The sequence below is a fragment of the Pygocentrus nattereri genome, chromosome 15 (genome assembly GCF_015220715.1).
Source record: "Pygocentrus nattereri isolate fPygNat1 chromosome 15, fPygNat1.pri, whole genome shotgun sequence".
NCBI classification, from domain to species: Eukaryota; Metazoa; Chordata; class Actinopteri; order Characiformes; family Serrasalmidae; genus Pygocentrus; species Pygocentrus nattereri.
The window spans coordinates 7,861,217-7,882,691 of record NC_051225.1 but is presented as its reverse complement, the minus strand read 5'-3'; the positions used below and the strand labels follow the sequence as shown (position 1 = coordinate 7,882,691).

General features: G+C 38.9%; 1 protein-coding gene across 2 annotated transcripts in view; it reads right to left on the bottom strand.

The window, feature by feature from the left end:
* The window catches only part of rabgap1l (RAB GTPase activating protein 1-like), a 139,485-nt gene that overhangs the window by 48,985 nt on the left and 69,025 nt on the right, over positions 1–21,475 (bottom strand). For both annotated transcript variants that reach the window (XM_017701333.2, XM_037545539.1), the window contains exons 14-15: positions 1,566–1,679; positions 138–212 (exon numbers count right to left, since the gene is read on the bottom strand). In XM_017701333.2, the coding sequence (XP_017556822.1) occupies positions 138–212; positions 1,566–1,679 (189 nt within the window). The remainder of the gene's footprint in view (positions 1–137; positions 213–1,565; positions 1,680–21,475) is intronic.

The window sequence follows — 21,475 nt, the reverse complement described above, 5'->3', positions numbered from 1 at the left end:
TTATATTAACCCCTAATTATTATTATTATAAAATATTAACTGCAAAAAACTACCTTGTAACTATTCTAAATCTAATCTGTATGCATGTAGTTATGAGAGTGAGGAAGCAAAGTGTACGCACATGGATGATTACTCACATGCAACAGTAATACAGCAGCCAGGAACGACTGGCCTTGGCAATATCCAATCTCCTCATCATATACAGAATAAGCCTGCAGGACGAAAACAGTCTAATTAGTTAACCTGAAATCAATTTGAAATAAGTCTTTTGACAGACCACAGTTACGACACATTCTGATTATGCTAGTCACTTCAAATGAGTGCAGATATCTAAAATACGCTCCAGCATCCAAGTGTAACAAAGAGCCTCTGTGTGCAATTCAAGGCTCTTTTAATCTGGCAGCAGCAATCAGGTGATGGAGAGCTTCTAAGAACTCCTTACAAAGGAGATTTCAAATCAGCAAACAAAGCTTTCTGTCGCTCTGTTTCTCGCCTCTTAAAGGAGCAATCTTACAGATGCGATATTTAAAGGTGCAATACTTAATTTACAAAAAACATCATCAATGCATAATGAAAAATATTCATCCAACATATTATATCTAGTTAAAGAACATGATTCATATGGACATAAAGATATACACTAACTAGTAAATGTTTAGCAACTGGAATTAGTCCAAATAAATAAAATAAATTCCTGATAAAGTACATGCAACCGGTGACTTAACATGACCAGGGGTAGATAATACTAAATATATTTTACTTTACTTTAATAACTTATATATAACGTATTGTGTGTCTTTCCAAAAATAAAAAATAAATAAACAAACAAATAAAAATAAATAAAATTCCTTATAACTTCAGTGTAAATGGGCGGAGCTAAACTGCTATGGGCTGCTTTTGCAGCTTAGTTTCTATACCTGCTTGTTTACTAGGAAGTAAACGTTAGTCCTTTTTTAATAAAAGATATCTCATCAGTCAGTTGAGTTCCCACATATTCACCCCCCGCCCCCCCCCCCCCCCCCCCCCCCCCAAAAAAAAACACATTTTGTTTTTATTAAAACATACAAGGAAATTCATACTAATGTAAAATGAAACTGCCCATAACTGTGCTTATTTATCATTAATGACTGGTACTGCCCTTTAGCCATCACACTACATACCACCCCTTCACACTCCACCAAACAAAGAAAACTATTTGTTGAAACATTTACTTTTTACTTTCATACTGGCTGTTTAAATGTACTGTGGATACATTCATAGATACATTTTGGCTCCATTTTTGAACCATATTTTCTCTCAGGCACAGTTTTTCTGTACTTTTTGGCCAATCTGCCTGGGGAATAAAGGAAACCAAAGTGAAGAAACCAGAGGCTGAGGACTGGTGATGTGATTCTGGGTCATAGGAGGGGTCCAGTAGGGGTGGGCAATATGTTATTATCATTGTAATAATATGTTTTGTTGAGTATATCATGGATATGGTCACTGCTGAAACATTAATTACAGTGTTATTATAATAAAACAGAGACCAACTTGGGCAACAAACTCAGGGAAACAGTACTGCTTACTTTGCAAATCTTGTAGAGGGAATCTTGACCATCACCGTCCGAATCCTTAAAGTAGTCATGAGCAGGGAAGGTACGATGGATATCTCTGGTGATGACTCCCTCCTGAGCAGAGTCCTGCAAGCCACAAAACAGGAAAGGGACAACGATTTAGTTGCATTGTGTGCTGCATCTCTATAAGAGCAAAAATCAGAGACCACTTTTCTTTTAATTTCCAGTCAAAATGTTATTCATACAAGTTATGCATTTTTCAGTGTCAGGAAAAAAGCAAAGATATTTAACAGATACTTAAAAAGAAGCCTAAATAACTAAATATGAGTATTTCAGTATTTAATGTGTCCACACTTTGCCATTGCCAGATTCTATCCTTTTCAGGAGACCTGCTTTCAGTTTTAGGCATGAAGGAGCTGTCAGTTAAAGGGGAAATCCACTAAATAATACAGTCTTTGAGATGAACAAAATCATTCAGGGCGGTTTGATGTGAAACGGTTTGTTGTAGACAAACTTAATGACTCATTTTTTTTCATGGTGACTGTGACAGAAAACAGGGGTCAGGATGTTTACCATGCAATTATGGCCATTTTATTTATGACCCAAATGACCAGTGAACCTATTTCATCTGAGGTTTTATATCTAATAGTGGTAATGGTAAAGTAGGGGTAAATTAAAAAAACAGAAGTTTTCTTTGGGGACTGCATTTTAGGCCAAAGCCGTGTCTGAAAACTACCGCAAAGCACTGTCTCAAGCATCAGGCAGCAGTTTCATAAACATTTCATTACCATGTAATAGCTTTCTGTGAGGTAGAACACAGACATCTGGTTTCTATCATCACAAGTGCGTTTTTTTTTGTTTGTTTTTTTTTTTTTACTTTGTGTCTCCAGAATGCATTTCACATTAAAATGACAATTATGTAGAAATTTGTAAAAATTGGTGGAATTCCCCTTTAACTGCAAAAACTGTCGGTAAATAAGTTTCCTATCTGTAGATGTCCTTTCTGTCTGGTTAACTTTTTCAGTACGGTGTGAGGCTCCACTTGCTATAATTTTATGAGAACAGTCCCAACAAAATAAGTCATGATCGTAAGATATTACTTTAGCATCATTCATGAAGTTTGTGCTCATTAACTTTATGACAAACTTTCCTGTTCTATTTTTCTGTTCTATAAGCAAAGACAACACCCAAAATAGGGAATGCTTACGCAAATTTATTCCAACTCACAACGTAATTAATGCACCCATCTTTTACAAAACCACTTTTCCTCCATGCAGCAGTTTGCCGTCCTGGAGCTGACAGCTGAATGGGGTTGGGTGAAATGTCTTTTGTCAATAGTGAAAGAGAGGAAGAGGAAGAAAAAAGACCTTGAGGAAGAGAATAAACCTTTCTGGAGTGTTTACTCAGACTGATGGAGAGAGAAACATGGTGGAACATTTCCTTTCACTCTGCTGTGTGTTACTCAGATCAGCGATGGAGAAGGAAAAGCACAATTTTACTGGAACTGCTACAGATCACTCTCTCTCTGCTTATACACCTTCTCCTCAAATATCACTGCGGGCCTGTCAGTAAAGCTGTCTATCCAACAGTAACAACAACATTAATTCTTAATAGAGAGTTCATATGTGGTCCAGGAATTTATTTTATATTCGACAAAGACAGATCCTGCAGACTTGAACACAGTGAGGGAGGCTGCTAAAAGCAATTCAGGACGTAAAATCTAAATTACATGGAACTACAGCTGTCATTATTAATATTGGTAATCAAGTAATCTACTAATTAGTTTGATTAATCAAGTGATCTGTTTTAAAAAGGTCAAAGAAATAAAAATTGATGGACTTGGGTAAACAATAACAAGCCATGCATATCCTAAAATATTTCAGTGGAAAAAGGAAGCCTTTAAAAAGACATAATAAAACATTACATGCCAAAATCACTAAGAGAGCAGTGAGTGTGCAGGGGGTGGAGCAGGAAAACACAAAAACGTCCAGGGTACTGGGGGTACTCCAGCACTACACACCTGTGGACTATGCTATACCAATGACTGCCACCAATCTGCATGACTGACAACATCAAATCAGAAGATTATGAGTGCTGGCTCAACATAATAAGCGACATAAGCAGCTGTTCAGGACCACCAAGGGGCATCCTAACAACCTTTCGGTTATTACTGTACCATTATGATGTCTAAGATGCTTGCTTCTAAGATGCACATGGAACCAAAATAGAGAAGATGAGAAGCAAAAAGTTTACAGATAAAAGGTATATTAATTTTTTTCTGGTATTAAAATTAAGACATTTGTTTTGGCTTATAGTTAGTTAGATACTCGGGTGTGATCAAAGCGAGATACAAACTAAAACAAGTGTAGGGGGGTGGGGAGAGAATGATACTACCTAAATATGCAAAAAGTAAAACATTCATAACAGTGGAAAAAGCAGGTTTAGATTGAGCTATCTTTAAGTTAGCTGGATAAGAAAGCCACACAGACCAATCCCTAGAAGGTTCTCTGGAATTTAAATTGTAATTTATTAGAGTCCCAAACAAGCATCCATTAATGAATCCATAAATGTATAGAACTTATACAGCTAGTCGTTGAAGTAATTAGTAAGACACTAATTCTACAGCATATCAGCTACCAAGAGGAGGGTAACGCCTGCTAGATCAAACCCTGACTATGAGCCCTATCATTTAGACTACACATAACTTGAGGGATTACCTCCAAGGACAGAGGAAGGATTATATTAATGTCTGTGAAAGGATATTTGTGCTTGAGAATTACTTTTGTTAATCTATGTACACCCAAACATACATAATAAACAATTCCATGTTGGCTCAAGGACACAGTCACTAGCATAAGGAACGGAGCAGAGGAAAGAAAATGTTTTAGGTAAAGCTCATAAGTCCAGTCTTAACTTCAGTGGATCAGAGGGAAAAGTTAATCCCTTGTTTGAAACATTTTTGCATCAGTTAGGGAATAAGTGTCAGAATATGTCCCGTCTCCATTCCAGACTTGAATAAAGAGATTAACGTGCAGCATACTTGAGCGCTTCTGACCGTCTCTTACGAAGTTGTCATTGCTGTAAGCAATTCCAAAACATGTTCAGCACACCTCCAATTTACCCTTTTTTAAACGTTATTTTTGCTGCAAAGTCAGCAATTCAATGCATTCAATGCATGCACTCTGAATACATTAGCAGATTTAAAATGTCTTCACAAGTGTGCATTTTTTTTTATACGGGACTAACATGCAGACCACGATGAGCAGGCCTTTTTCAGTAGGCAAAAACACATCAAAATGCAATTGTGTTATTGTTGAAGCAGCCGATCGTGAAACGAGTCAAAAGGAGACAGCATTTGAAGAGCATGATGATGAACATAAATAGACTTTCTAGAGCCTGGCGGTTCTGGGTGCTTGGGACCAGTTCAAGTGTGCTCCTTGAGAGAGTCTAATCTGCACCAAAATGCTTCCTGGAGGAGGGCTGGCCAGAACGAGCTCTGGAAGGCACAGACTGTAGAGCTACAGATAAAGGGCCTCAGCTCTGACAGATGAGCTTCACGCACACACATACACCCGCGCTGAGCGTGACAGATACACGGCTGCCACAAGCCATTTGTTACTTAGCATAAGACTGAGCTGGAACCAAAGCCTTGGAATGAATGACATTCAATTGCATGTAATTGAGTCAAAAGTGAAATGAGTGTAATAGGCATCTATCCACACAACCTTCTATTCTAAACCAGGGAACATGCACATTCAACCTGACTCTCCTGAAAGGTATTAAGACAAGACTGTGGAGAGACTGAGACAAATGGAAGACAGGTCCTTTGCTAAGATAAGATTCCAAAAACCACATTCAGTGGTCAGTACCTGCTTCTTCAATATGCCAACACAACTGCAGCTGTCTCAACGGGAGCGCTCCTCATCTGAATGTGTTTATATACATAGCATCAATCATTGGCATTCATCAGCAGTAAGTGGTCACTGAGGGACTCTCCAATTTCTTAGCTACCACAAGGGCCATCCACTCTTAGTCAGAATTCATCTCCATAGATACTCATGCGATGGGTTGTACCTTTGCTGTACAACAACATGGGAAAAGCAGTTACTTCTGGTTATTTATGTAAGTATAAGATTAATCTTCTGCAATACTTTGATCCTCCCTCATAATCAATTGTGAAAATGCGAACAAAGAAAAAAAGTAAAGCAGTGCAAGAAGAAACACTTTGTGGCTTCCATACTTGGTGTCCAGCATGCAGCCTCCAGAACCAACACACAGCCTTTACAATAGACATGCAGCCTCCACAAGCGACATATAGCCTAAATAACTGCCATAATAATTCAGCCTCCAGAAGCAACATGCAGCTTTCACAACAAATGTGCAGCCTTCACAATAAGCATACAGCCTCCAGAACCAGCATGCAGCCTTAAGAACCAATGTGCTGCTTCCACAACCAATGTGCAAGCACCAGAACTACAGCAGAGCCTTAAGAACCAATTCTGCAGTCTTGAAAATCAACATGCACCCTCCAGAACCACTTGGCTGCCTTTGGAACAAATATGCAGCCTCCAGAACCAAAGCACAGCCATTAGAACCCAGTCTGCAGCCTTCATAACCAACATGCTTTTTCCAGAACTAAAATGCAGCCATTAGAGCTAACAGGTAGCCTTCACAAACAACATGAAGCCTCTGAAACAATGTAAAGCCTTCAAAACGGCCCATGGACGGAAATTAAGTTACTTGGATGCCAAATGAAAATCACTCAATAAGAACTATGAAAGAAACTGTCAATGACTAGTTTGCACTAGAAAAAACTAAAATAATGATCAAAGTTATACAGAATATCCTCAAAACAAATGCTACTATAATAACCATCAATTACCAGAGGGCAGGACCAATATCTAAGACATCCATTTAAAAAAAACCCCACCTGAACAGGTGGATTACACCAACAGATAAGGAGCAATTAAACATTTACATTAACGGCACTCAGCAGACACTCTTATCCAGAATGACTTACAATCTGATAATTTTACATAGGTAGGCAAAGGCAGTGTTAGGAGTCGTGCCCTAGGACTCTTATTGGTGTAGTATATGGTGCTGACCCAGGTGGGGATTGAACCCCTGTCTACAGCGTAGACGGCAGAGGATGTTACCCACTACACTATAGCAACATCAAAGGGTTAGTGATTTGCAAAGGTATAATGTTCCCTTGAAGACATTTTTACAACACACAATATGTATCACAACATTTTGCTTTCTGAAGGTTTGATTAGTTATCTATGATATGCTCAGAAAAGTGCCTCGTCATATTTTCCACTTCTCATGTACATCTATGCACTTCTATATTTGTCTTAGTATGTTAAAAATGTACCATCTTACTTCTGATGCAGAAGAAAAAACGCTGCTCAGATGAAGAATCCAATCAGAAGAGGGAAAAAACCAAAACAAATGCAGTTTTCAACAAAGCTTCTGCATAACGTCAGGAGGCACAAATCTAGATAAATGAATGGTTCGGCTTTTACTCAGAACAACTCCCATTGTCATGAATTAGGTTTAAGAAGAGGCTCAAGGAGGCAAAACTAGGAGTGCCTTATTACAGTAAAGAGAACTTAAGTTTGTTTACAGAGCAGAAAAAAAAAGTCAGATATAAGACATGGCACCACGAGCTAACAGCAGGAGGACTCTCCAAATCCAAATGTGGACCTAAATATGCTTCATCATGACATTTCACCTCACATCTTAACGAAAACTGCAAAAAGGCCTCAAAATAAACAACTCTGGACAACTTTTACACTTACTTTGATCCACAGGGCCATTAACAATAAGCTACTTCAAGCAGAGAGGCGTCATTTAACACCAGACGCAAGCGGCCGAAATCTCTTTGACAGGGCGAGTTATAAACAGTTTGATTCAATTAACGGTGTGTGTCACTGCAAATCAAAAGCGTCATTAGTCAACGAACTCCAGAGAGGGAGGGACAGGCTTCTTTTCTCTGCTCACCTGTATCGCTTCATTTCCAGTCCTTGTGCTTCACTAATTACCCTTATCAAAAACCAGCCGGCTGAACGGAGGAATCGGAGGGAATAATAGAGAAGTGAATGATTTATTGGTTAGCAATTCTTTTTCCGTCTAAAAGACTTTCCTGAAAACAAAGAACTTACTGGGCGAGAAATGTACCCACATTTGGATTATAATAATTACAATGCATTATATTGTGTAAGACTTTCATTATGGTTCTCTGACTGTTTCATCAACTGCTGAATGACAGGTAATGTGTGTTGAATATTCATGTATGGGTCTTAATAAATGTCAGCAGCACAGCTCACAGCTGTTTTTGAATTAGCTTTGCAAAAGGTCTAACAAGCTTGACTTTACATCCATCAAAATGCAACAAATGTGAGGCGTTTTGTCTTTTTCAATGGTACATGCTACCAAAAAGTTCTATTATAGGTTCTACAATAACAATAGTAAAATTTACCTTCTGAATGAATCAGCTTAGTGATTAATTCGCAATTTGAATGATCAGCTTGATCTATGCAGGTCATTACAAGGCCGTGTTCAGCAGTTTGACCACTCTCCACAAGGGGGAGCTACTAGCATTCAAGCCGATTTTAACTGAAGAGCTCAAAAGAGTGTTTAGTTGTTGTTTATCAGGTAGAAGTGATGTTGTGTAAGTTCAAAACATAAGTCTCATTTAATGTTTGTTTAGCACTGTATTTTCATGCATAATTTAGCTGATTTACTCAGCACAACCAAATGTATGTTCTAATCTCATTAAGTACCAATGACTTGACAAGTTATTTTGGTGTTTGATACCAATTTGTATCAATTTATAGAGACATTTCATTGCATATATGAATCAGCTAAAGCAGCAAGCTACCAAGTTACCTCTGTTTCCACTTTTGAGTTAGTCTTGCGTCACATCTGATATTTCACTGCTCAACCAAGAGAGTGAGGACATGCTCAGCTTCCTTAAACTGATTCAGCAGTCAATACCAGAGCTGAAAAAATGAACATTTGCTATTCCTTTTTTGTGTAAATATGGGTTATCTTTTAATATTAATTGCTTCAGTTTTTCAAAGAGATGGAGAGACTTGCACAAATGTAACTGCTTGCCGTTTTTAAGTGAGAAGGGTCTGGCTTATGAATGACGTCATCACCGCTCTGCCACAAGAGTGTTTTTGTCAGTTTTATGAGGAAAACAGCTAACAACATAATGCTGGGCAACAAGAGTTGTATTACTGTTGTCGGAGGAAAACCTTGAATATCCATTTTCGTCGTTTTTCAGTTTCTGACATCATTTAAAAATGCCTGTTGCCCTTTACAGTGTGTGTGAATTTCATGATTAAGGGACCAAAAGAAACGGCCCAAAGTGACTTGGAAAAAAGTCTGGTTCCCTTGACTTACATGAAAAGTAAAGCAGATTTGTTGTTTTCCATGTAAAGTTACCATTTTAGAGATACAAGGTTTTCTTCCCGACAACAGTGATATATTAACATAGTCATACTGATAATAAGACAATTAAATATGGAAACTTACTTACTTAAAACCTACCATGACAATAAGAGATGAATGGCAGGTTTATTAGCAAAAAACAAACAGGCTACTGCTGAACCTCATGAACCCCATGCTGAAGACGATTAGAGCCATTAGGAATAAAACCTGAGGGTTTTGCTTCCTAACGGGAATTGGCTTAATGGTTGCCAAATGTATCTGGAATCAGTCCCAAAACACCCAATTAAATTATTTGAATCCTTTACACTGTGATATCAACCAATCAGAAAAACACAGAATACCATTAGCGAGTACTGAAATCCATCAGGAACCAACAGACACTTTTAATATGTACGTGCAAACGTATTCTTTCAGGAACGCAAGATTATGTTAACAGCAGCAACAAAAACAACAGAAAAACTCCATTTACGTGCTTAATCTTCCATATAGTTCCTTTAACGGAAGGGTCACCGGAGGACCTTAACCGATGGAGCATGAGGAGGAGGAGGCAGAAAAATGGGCAAAGAGGAAGCGAAGGCAGCTAAAAGTGGAAGTGAGGGAAGGGGGGGTGGGAAGCAGGCAGCAGAATAAAGTCTGCTGTCTTCAGTCAGATTCTGCAGTGAGGGACAAAGAGCAGGCAGATGGCTGTGAATGTCTCACACTTCACCCATGGGCTTCTGCTGCCACTCGGAAAATTAGAGACGGTTAGCGGTCTATAAAAAGACTCCCTCGCTGCTGCGGCCGGCTGCTGAGGAACCGTGTCGGAGTAGCACAGCGGTGATGGACAAAACCCCCGGGTCAGTTCCGTTTCATCCCTGAATGAAACAGCAGCACGATCGACCTCGAAAAACACTGACCTCAGATCAGATTAAGAGAGGCCTGGACACAGGATCTTCTCAGAGAAAATCAATAGGCAGGGCAGAGAGTGGCTGTCAAGATGACCACTACAACGACCAGGTCAGAACAAACCATAGGACAGTCAGATAAAGCTTGTGAAGGGTTTTCCTACTTAGTGCTACTAAGATATCTTAAAAGGCCCAAAAACTAATAAATTTTTTCCCTCAAGCACACTTACAACGTTTGTGTCATTTCATATATCACAAACAGGCATAATTTATTTTATCATGACCATTTTACAACCTTTCTTTATCACTTAGAACAAAAAAGGGCTGGTTTTGTTACTGTACATATAAGATGTACAGTAAAATTATGTTCATGTAAAATTAGTTCGGGTTACAATATTCCTTATGACTTCGGTGTGAATGGGCGGAGTTAAACTGCTCAGAATGTTTCGAAATTTGAACAATTTATTTGCTACACCAAACAACCTCTTTCATTTCATTTAGTCTTCCATGATATGAGTCATTAAGAGATACAGTACGTAAGCATCTTATCACAAAAGAAAAGGAAAAATGTTCCACATGAAACACACACTACTCAGTCCTTATGTTCCATTGATGGAAACCAAGCTTCAAAAATAGCCTGTTCTGAATTTACTGTTTTTGTGACCTCAGAAAAACCAAACCCTTTTACATGTACCCATCCAGTCAGTCTGTAGCAGTTTAGCCACTCCTTCACGATTAGGTTATAAGGAGCGTTTCAGCTTGGGCTGCTTTTTTTTTTTTTTTTTTAATTCAGCACAAGGCAGCCAATCAGAACAGAGATCATTCACATAAAGTGGAGTCCAAAAGTCTGAGACCACATTGAAAATCTGGCTTTTTTTCATTTACATTTGGAAATAAACAACAGAACATTTTAGAAATTGTAAGATTTTCAAACAAAGAAAAATTAAGACAAAATGAAAAAGAAATATTTAACGTTCTGCACTGTTTCTAGATAAAGGAATAAATTTAAGCAAATTTGTAAAATCATGTTCAAGCTCTTGTGCCAAAAGGTCAGCTTTTTGGGTCATTTTTCAGTCTTAAAAAGTTTTTAGTGCTCAGACAACTCTCAAGTGGATTTCATCTGCTCATTAGAGGCTTTTGCAACCTGTGAACTCCATGCCAGCTCGAGCTTGCAAGCTGTTATTAAAGCAAAAGAAGGACATATTAGATACTCTGAAAATTCTGAAATTCATGTCAAAATTTATAAATGAATTATAAAATGGTTATAAGTGATTAAATAAAAGAAAATAAAACAAGAAAAATGAAAGAGACAGCCACTTTAATAAACTATAAATCTCTTAAAGCACAGTAAAGGCAGTCTGTTTGATTCTAAGGCACAAAGAAACGCTGCCAAATGGCCATATATGGATTATAACCGATAATTATGAAATTATAATTATAAAAACTATAAAATGGTTAAAAATGACATAACTATTTTTGATATCTACATCTTCAAGGAAAGAAAATAAAACCCAAAGAAAACAAAACAAAACAAAACAAAAAAAGACCCTTTGATGAGCTACAAACCTATAAAAACTGGAATGTTTTATGTATTTGTTTTTGTAGGTCAGAATATGTAATAACAGCTGGTCTCCTGTGTGTAGAGAAGCCCAATGCGGACTACATGAGGGAAAGGCATGCATTATTTCACACTGCGTACTGTATTTTACACTGTCAGTGAATTACTGCTGACATTTTGCTTTGACTTGTCACAAGACATTCTGTTATTGGACAGTACAGTGGACAGATATTTTTCAATTTCCCTAATACTAACAGAGTTTCCCTTCATCTTTACGCAGGGATCCAGACAGTACAGACCTTTCTCATGAAGGTCATGATATAATAAGTGGCCGTGGTGACCTAGTTCTGTTCATGCAGGGCTGGGAAAAGACACTCCATGAGAAGCATTAATCAAAACATGCACAGCTACTTCATCTCCATATATTTCCCCCCTATCACCACTTAACGGCACTATAAATAAACGCTCGCTGAATCAGCTGTGCTATTACACAACTCATGACCACATTATGGGCTGCATTAGGCCCCAGTTTAATCTTGCTACATGAATAGCAGGCAAACGTGCAGATGTGTCAGGAAGCAGCACTAACATGCATGGCTCGCGTGCTGGAGTACCCACTGCTGGACCCCTGTTCCTGGCCCTGATGGCTGGTTGCTGAGGCTCCTGAGGGCTCCCCTACAAGTGAGTGTGTGCAGAGAGAGAGGAGGGCCCCTAATTGCAGCTCTAGGGGACGTCGCTCACAGACACAGCATTAGTCAGCACAGGAGAGAGGCAGGGGCAGGTGACCTATTTAGGGTGAGCGGGGAGGAAAATGTGCTGATGAAGTGGAGCAGCAGCCCTGCGGATACACTCCCCTTTCTTCCCTCATTCTGGAGCGAGCTGACAGCAGAGAGGGGAGAGGAACATGGTAGGTACTGATGGGGGGCAGTGATTTGGGCTGCTCTTTTAGCCTCTGGTCTTTGGCTCAGGTAAGGACAGGAGACATTTTGCTGCTATAGTGTGAGATAAGGTCACAATAAAGCATAATCTACTCAGAGTCTGGGAAAAGCCACTTTCAGGAAAGCAGGTATTATTAATACAAACACAAAGAGAGGGTAACTCAAACAGAGTGAGGGTCTTTAAATGAAAACTTGACCAAGGTGAAAATTCTGTGACTGACACTGATTTTTTTAAGAAGCTAAAATTCTGATAAAATTGAATTTACTATGGTCAAAAATTCAACAGATTAGGGCTCCCGAGTGGTGCAACTGTTTAAGCGTTGGTCCTATCATCAGGAGATCACAAGTTCGATCCCTGGTGATGCTACAGCCATCTGTAACCAGGAGTCCAAGAGAGCACAATTGGCCTCGCTCTCTCTGGGTGGGTAGGATGGCCCCCCTTCCCCCCATCACTAAACGCCATGCTAGTCAGCGCAGGCGTCTGTTAGTTGACGTAACAGATTTGGTGGTTGGCGCTTTCCTCCAAGCGCATTCTACTGTCCAGTTGCGCGAGTGCCAGTTCAAAAAGATGGCTGGATTCACATGTCTCGGAGGAAGCCTGTGCTGCCTTCACCCTCCTAGTATTGACAGTATCGTATGATAACTAACATTGTTATATGTTTTCCAGAAAGCGTTTTTTGTGATTTTTCACTTTTTAACAAATTCTCTTCAAAAGGTGGTTTGTGTTATACTCATGATACAGCTTATGTTGGTATGCATTTTACATTTTTGTTATTTATATTGTTATTTTCTTATAAGTTTAGCCTATAACAGAATTAAATGGTGACTGTGACAAACATAATACTAGATTTCAAGAAACTACTATTTCTTTTGCAAAATAAATAGCAATACTGAAACCTTGAATAGCAGCTGATAACCACACAGATTCGATAGATATATTCACTTTTAAATAGATAAAAATCACAAACCAAACAAAGAAACGGCTATTGTTCTCAGAACAATGCGCTGACCACCCCAGAGTCCAGAACTCAACATCACTGGATGTGTTTGGGATTTCTTGGATTTTGAAAGGCAGAAAAAAAGACTGAATGTTGGAGTTATGGAAAAATATCCTTGCAAATTTCTTTGAAGAACTGATAGCAAATCAGGCAAAGGGTGGACACATGAAATCATATGGAGTTGTTGAGGCCTCTGTGGAATTTTCTGTTAAATGTCTCGTGTTTTTTTTTTTTTTTTTTTTTTTTTTTTTTACTGATGCTAACAACAACTGCCATACTTAATGGCTGTTTTGGCTGGAAATAAAATAAACAAAAAGGTAACCTCTGATTTTTGGATAGTACTGTACTCAGCTAACATGAAATGCCACATTCTGAGTGTGTGTTATTTCAGGTTTAAATTTATTATAGAACTGGAATACATGTTCTCTTTTCTCCCTCCGATATTGGAGCCAGCATTTCTGCTGATATCAGTCTGATTCTGATACCTGTTTATGGACTGGTGCCATCTGTACACGACACCATTAAATCCTCAGAAATGTTGGTTTTTCGTTAGAATATAAAACAAGTCACTAGACAAGCATCTGTGCTTTATCAGCAAAAATTCAGTTGATAGGTGATATATTGCTCAGGTTCTACTTTAAATCCAGCTCAAGACAAAAGCAGTAGGAGCGTGTGAATGACAGGATGATATTGGCAGTAGTTCTACTCCATATCTGAGCACCAGGTGGGGGAAGTAGAGAGCAGACACAATTCGGTCAATTCAGAATATGAAAATATGGCAATGGGCCATTCTCCATTCTTGCGAATGAAAAATATCTTCATTAAGGAGAGAAAACGTAAAAAATGTGTATCACTTTGAATACATAGCTTGACCGCAGGGCTAATCTGGCTATTTTTGTAAGCTGTATTTTCAACAGCAATAAAAGGCAGAAGCAGAAACTCTCTGTCACACTATGGGGTTGATCACACAGTGGTGTGTGATTGAGTGTGTACTGGGCTGGCCGTGTTGTTTTTTTTCTCTCTTTTATTTCTCTCTCTCTCTCTCTCTCTCTCTCTCTCTCTCTCTCTCTCTCTCTCTCTGGCCATTTCTTCCTCTTGCTTCTCTCTCTAACACTCTCTTTCTCCTGCCAGTACACATGAAAATGAAATGTTACTCTGAGTGCAGCCTCATAAATGCCAGGTTACTGACAAATAGTATTCATAAATAAACTGAGCAACACATGCTGCGCACGGTAATTCAGCCCCAAACACGCGGAACGCCTGCCACAGCAAAACAGAGCACAACTGAAGAAGGCAAAGAGGGAGACTGGGGGAAAAAAGATGAAAAAGATTTGCACACTTTTATCTTTAAGCATTTCACAGGCATAATCAGGCATAATCGTTGAAGCAAACTGGCTGCTGGCCTGCCGATAGGTTTTGTTTAAGAACTGCCTCACTGAAGGCTGTTGACTGACATCGAGAAGGCAAACAGTAAGAGGGTTGGCATGTCCGATTTGCCCCTGCACCCGGAGGAAAGACAAAACTAGTGTCCTTTTTGGCCCATTGATCTGAGGCTCTCTGCCGAGAGATCTGACACAGTGGAGAACAACCAGGTCACTTGGGGTTCGGAGTATAAATCTCTTACATCATAATAAACCAATTCAGATGATTATTTAATTTGGAATTAGTGAATATACCCCATGGGTCAAACACAAGGCCTGCTAAATCATTTTATTTGTCTATTAATATTAGCCCATTTCAAAATGAGCTACACTACAACCCCCAGCATGCACTGCATGGGACAGCAGTTACATCACAAAAAGGAAAGATGCCAGGTGTCTAATTCAAGCAAACAGGCAGGCTTTAAAAATCTACCTCCTGGGTATGTTTAAATAGGTTTAAGGGTTATCTAACACATCTAGCTAATGTAGTCTATAATCTTAAAGATGCATTTTTACTAGGGTGAGAATCATTGAGCAGACAACAAATCAATTCAATTCAATTAACCGGTTTTCATGTTTTTGTAAATTAAGAACAATAGCGGTTCTAGTGGTTTAGTGGATCTAAATATGATCATTTCAAAAGGTCTCCGTGAGGAGAATGTTGTTTTTTCACAATATCTTTCCAGTCTCTTATAGCAATGATACTAGTGTGTCAGCAGGTGCTCTACATGTGAAGAGAGGACACTGTTTAACTCCAGCTGTTGAGCAGCTGTGCATTGCTAAGCAACTTCTCTACCACCTTTCTTTGCATCAACATTGTGTGGTTGGTTAACTTCTCTACAGAACATCTATATGCCACTTGTTTGTCAAAGACTGTTAAAAAGAATAAACTGTATTAATTTAATACTGGTTTAAAGTTTTTATACTTTCAATTTGTTTTGTTAGTAAATTATAATTCACTCAATTTGCGAGCGCAAACAATTTAATATTACTGGTCTTTTATGACTGATGCAGCTGCATCAGGAGGAATTCTACTGATTCGTCGAGAAAATGTTGCAAAAATATACCACACCAGTTGCATCACAATTATTTCATATTTCACACATGTAGTAAGTTCAATCACATTTGATTAAGCAAGGCTAATTAAGCTCACTTGGAAGCCCTACAACAGCTGGATTGCTATGCTGCTTGAAAGCTTCTTCTAAAACTCTTTAATGAAACATGGTGATCCAGTGCATTTTAAGTACAGATGCTGCTCATGATATGCTCAGAAAAGCATATTATGAAGTAATTTTTCAGAACAGCATCTCCATATTGCCCAGCCATTTATCATCTATGCATTTTTCTAAAGACTTTCAAAGTCTTGCTATGCAATTTATTGTGATAACAATATTATATCATCATGTGACTCACTCAACACAAAGTACTTCTACATGGGGCTCCATAAAACCGGTGGTACCAAGCAAAGTTCCAGAATGCCAAGTCAAATCTCACAGTAACTGCCAAGAATTCAGAGAGGGTGAGTGCAAATGGGAAATTGTCCTGGTTTGAGACACCACAGAGCAGTGGAAAGGGCAAGCTGCACCAGGCCACGACAAACGTGTTTCTTTAACAGCACTCTTCACCCAAGTCCCAACAGTGCCTGTGCTGGTCTCATTAAAGTCATGACTGCCGCACAGCGCCCTTACATTTGTGTTTTCCAGCGCTTTAAAGCCGCTGTGACAAGGCAGTAGCGGCAGGGCTAAAAGCCCACAGCTGAGCCTGCGACAAGAATGGAGTGAAAAGCAAGCTGACAGCAAACAACATTAGTATGAGGCGGATAGGGAGATGCTGGATGACAAGCAGAGTTGGCTAGGCTGCCTGTGCGAGGCTACCGACAGGCTTGTGCTGTCATTCGGGGATCTAGAAGGTTCTGTGGTGAGAACACAGTGCGAGGGTGTGTGGTCTCAGCTCTCCCAGTGGGTGCTAAGCCAGACGGCTCGTGTCTTCTACAGACCCGAGAACAGCGGGCACGTCACAGGAGCCTCACCAGCTGAGAGACGACCTATATCAGCGTTCTCTTCTGACACCACATTTATATAGAGATAGAATAAAAATAGCATGATATAATACCAAGAGCCAAATCTGCCCAAACTCTTCCTTAAATGTGACATGAGATGTCAAGTTGCAGAAGCTCTATCAATTTTTGCTCTTACTTGTTTTGTTTATTGTGTTGTCTGTTGGTTGTTAAAGTAAATTCTGTCTCTTCACAATCACCCATGACTCCAACTCCTATTCTAACCTAGGCCAATGTAAAGTCTGAAACAGGTACTGAATCTGCTTTAAAGGGCATCTGTCCTGAGAAAGTGTGAATGAACCAAAGTGATGACAGCATACAGCACTTGAGTGACAGAAACAGGGTTCCTTCTCTTTCCTGAGAGAAATTCAACAGCTCTTCAAGATCTACTAATGGGGTGGACGAAGGCAGTATCTTCAATTTCCCTGAAGACCTTTTCAGGATACAATAAGCATCACAGTATTTAGTTTAGCTAGTGTTAGATAAGCTAAAACTGACAAAACGCACTAGGAGGGAGAGATTTATATAAAATTACTATCAAAATCAATGAGTCTGATCATTTTTATTCAGAGATTCACATACCGTGTTGCACTAAATCCAATTAAACAAGCCCAATGATGCCCTCTTTGTATTAGCGATGAACCGATACTTTAGGCCACTGAAGATTTTTAGCCAAAAACAGTTTAAGTGGCATTTTGGGTTTTTGGACAAAAGTGAAAAGTGGTTTTTGGAGAGTTTTTAAATTTAACTCTTAAAAGGTAAAAAAAAAAAAAAAAACAGTTTGAGCAGATAAACAGTAAAACAATCTAACATGGTCCACTGTAGCTGCGTTTTATATGGACTTTAATCCAAATGTACTTTGTAATGATACATGCAGTTGGTTGTTCTTTAAATACTGAGCACAACATCCCTGTTTTCTGGGTTTTGAATGGTTAGGAGTAATAAAAAGTGAGGCACTGATAAAGTTTGAACATAAGGTAAACATTTTTGCTATCGATGCTGGCAAAATTGGTCTCAATCTGGCTGTTCTCTCTCTGCACTCATCTTTGTATTCTCTCACACAATAACTTGGTGTTCTCCTACACACAAGATTCACTAATGGCGGCAGGAATGAAAGCTTTTGCCAGAAGAATCTCTAGCTTTTTTCCTTCGTCCAGTCTAAAGCATAATCATGTTTTAGTCAAGCTGATGACAACATTTCTTGTAAGGCCCTAGGGACTGCTATATATGACTATAAATCAACACTAAATGTGTCTTTAATAGATTCTATTTTGCATTTCCTGACAAAATAATACAAATAATATACAGAAAAAACGTAAGAATATATTTAAAGCACTGAATCAAAAAGCCTCCCCAACAGTTATAGTATCGAAACAACTGTAACCCAATTCATACCCATTCTTAGCTCATGGTAGATTCTGGGACAATATACAGCAAGGACACAATCTGAGGGCATTTATGATTCCAGCTCTCCCAATGGATGCTAAACAAGACAAATCCTGTCTTCAGCAGGCCTGAGAAAAGCATGGCTGCCACAAGAGGCTCAGCAGCCGAGACAGAGACGACCTATATCACTGTCCTGCTCTGACATAAAAATGGCATCATGAAATATCAAGGGCCAAATGTATCTTCCCTTTCAGCAAGCAAAAACTTCTCATTCCCAAAGAAAAACAGAAAATGTGTGTTTCACATTCACCATTTGGAGAAGTCTTTCTACAATCTGTCTAATAAAGCGATTGCCAGGATTTTCCATCAAGACATCACAAGGTGAAGTAACAGTCAGAGACACTTTTATTGAGCAATTAAAAGTAATTTCTCATATGCTCCTTAAATAAGCAATGCCCTTTATCTAAGCCATATCCATCACAACACAGGGCTACTGCTGGTTTCCAGAAAAGAACCTTAATATACACAGTCATTATTTCAAAGATTAGTCGAGGAATAGATCCATGTTAGCATTCAACAATGCAGAAAGTAGGAAGAGTGGAAAGCATCAGCAGAAAGGAAGGTGAGAGAAGAGAGTGAAAAGTAGAAAGACACATGAGGGGAATCATAAGTGATTGACAGGAAGGATATTACCTCCCCTATTTCTCCTCCGGGTGAAATCATGCAGTTCAAAGGAGGCCATAATTGAAATTGACAAACAGCTGCATTAGCCTGATCACACGGGCCAGCCCTGGCGAGGAGTAACAAAATAGAAGGTGAGAAGGAGAGGAGGAGGGTGGAGGAGGAGGAGGAAGGCTCGAGAGCTCTCTCGGCCTTGCTAGCACAGAGACAGATTAATCTTGTTCATGCATAATGCATGGCTGCGCTGTGTGTGATCGCGCTGGTGGCTCGTTATTAGCTGTGTCATTGGGAGAAAACACACCCCAAATCAACAGACCTCGCATACACCCACACACATACAACCTTATGGCTAACCTACTGCAACAGCTTGAAATAGTCACAGTGGTGAGACGTGAGAAATGACAGGAAAACTGTTGTTACAGAAAGGAGCCTGTTTGGTGAACAGTTTACAGGAGGTCTCAGGCAACACTGCCAGAAAAGTAATGCTGTGTTACTGTAAAATGTTTCCTGACAGCTCAAATGCTACACACCATGTTGTTAGTTTTTCAGACAGAGAAGCTATTTGATGTACCCTTGTCACACGTTACAAAAAGTGAAAGTTCAAACAATTATACATGAACACTCGTGAGCTGCGAGAAAGGTGACCAATCTGTAGTGGGAATGGCAGCATCATTTTGCACTCCGAGACGAAAGTACAGGGGTATCCAAATTGTCAGCAAATTGTACCATTTTCAAAGTGTTTTGACCTAATTCTTAATAACTAGTTGCTTACCAACCATGGGACCACCTATTATAAATGTAGGCCATTCTGAAAACTTTGCCATCATTTGTGTTCCGTTAGCTTTGTGAGGCACAGAATGCTTGGACCCCAATAATTGCCACTTGCACTGTATTTTTGTATTTTCTAGCTCTCATTAGATCCCACAGAATTCAGCATGTTCTGCATCAACGTCAGATGAAAGCTAAATTGATATAGATATATATCTTTTTTCTATTTATACAATGTGTAAGTGTTTACACAATTTGTCCAATGTTTTAAAGTTACTGAAGAAAGAAATTCAAAGAATTAACAAAAAACAAACTTCAGAGCCCACAAAACATGGCTCTCTTTTTACTCTGTTACTATATCTTAGTTATGATTGGGCCCACAATAATGACTGAACTGCTGCCATGCAATGGAAAGGAAGAGTTCTCTCTTGGCAGCAGACCCAATGCCGCCCCCAAAACCATAACTCATCAAATCTACACAATTCACGTGAACGATATGTTCATCATTCAAAACAAAAGGTGCATGGAGAGTTCATCCTTTTATTCAGGAGCTGAAACTTTATAAGCACTTTCACAGAAAGCTTGGACATCTGTAACAAAGTCTGAGCAACTTGTGGAGATGCAGCACCAAACAAGACAAAGTAGAAAACAAACTAATCCTTTGATGTTTGTCAAAAAAGTTCTTATGGCTGGAACACAATCGATTCCAATGTCAGAGTGAGCTCATGTCATCTATGAAAGTAAGGAGTGCTACAGCATGTTCCCCGAGTGTACTATGATTACACCAGAATTTCTTTTTTCATATTAATTTTTTGTTTTGAAGCAATGGTGAAACAATTTTAATTAAAAAGAAAGTTGGTTGGAAAAGTGTGATAAAAAAAACAGTTCAATTTAACAGTCTGTCTGCTAGCAGCCATAGATACTTAAAAAGTGATTAGTGTGAAGTAATATTTTAAGTTTAGTAACAGAAGCCAACTTTATTGCAAGGTTAGAACTCAGCTAACTGGTGGTTTATTTCATATATAAAACATTTTCCCTACTCCATTTATACTAAATATTTTAAGTATGGCTGCAAATAACTATTACTTCTATAAATCAATAAATTTATTGACTATTATTTAATAAGTTGACTAATCTATGCACTATGCCACCATCTTCATTTAAAGCTCTATTTGTGCGCCAACTTCTTTTTCATGGTGCAATGAAACAATAGAAGCTATATCACCTGCTTTGGTTCCTGTAGTGTGATACAATTTTTAGAAATGACTAGACATATGTGCTTTCAAGAAAATGATGCTTCCACAAAAATCCACAGCAACTTTTTTTTTTTAAATAGTCAACAACGTTGACTAATCACTGCAGCCTTAGTTTCAAGCCTGTCACTGTCAAAAACATGACAAGTCACAATTTACTGCCTTTTTTCTTAGCCTGTCCATCAAACTAAACCTCGCTTTATACTATATTCTGTCACTGCAGAACTCATGGCGGTGGTTTTATAAAGGCTTGAAAGTGCAGTTTCATAGCGGCGAATGTCTCAGCGGCAGCAGCTTGTGCTAAAATGTTTGCTCATTATGTGGCTTACATGCAAACTGCACATAAATACATAATGAGATTTGAATATTTGACTGCAGTCCGTTATCAATATTTGATCAAATGCTTACCAAGGCGTAAACAACAAATCTTATTACTTCAACCTTCAATCAAAATCATCTATGCCACGACCACAAATTCGTCCGACCACAAATTCTCCGTCTGGAGAAGAGGTCACCCCGTT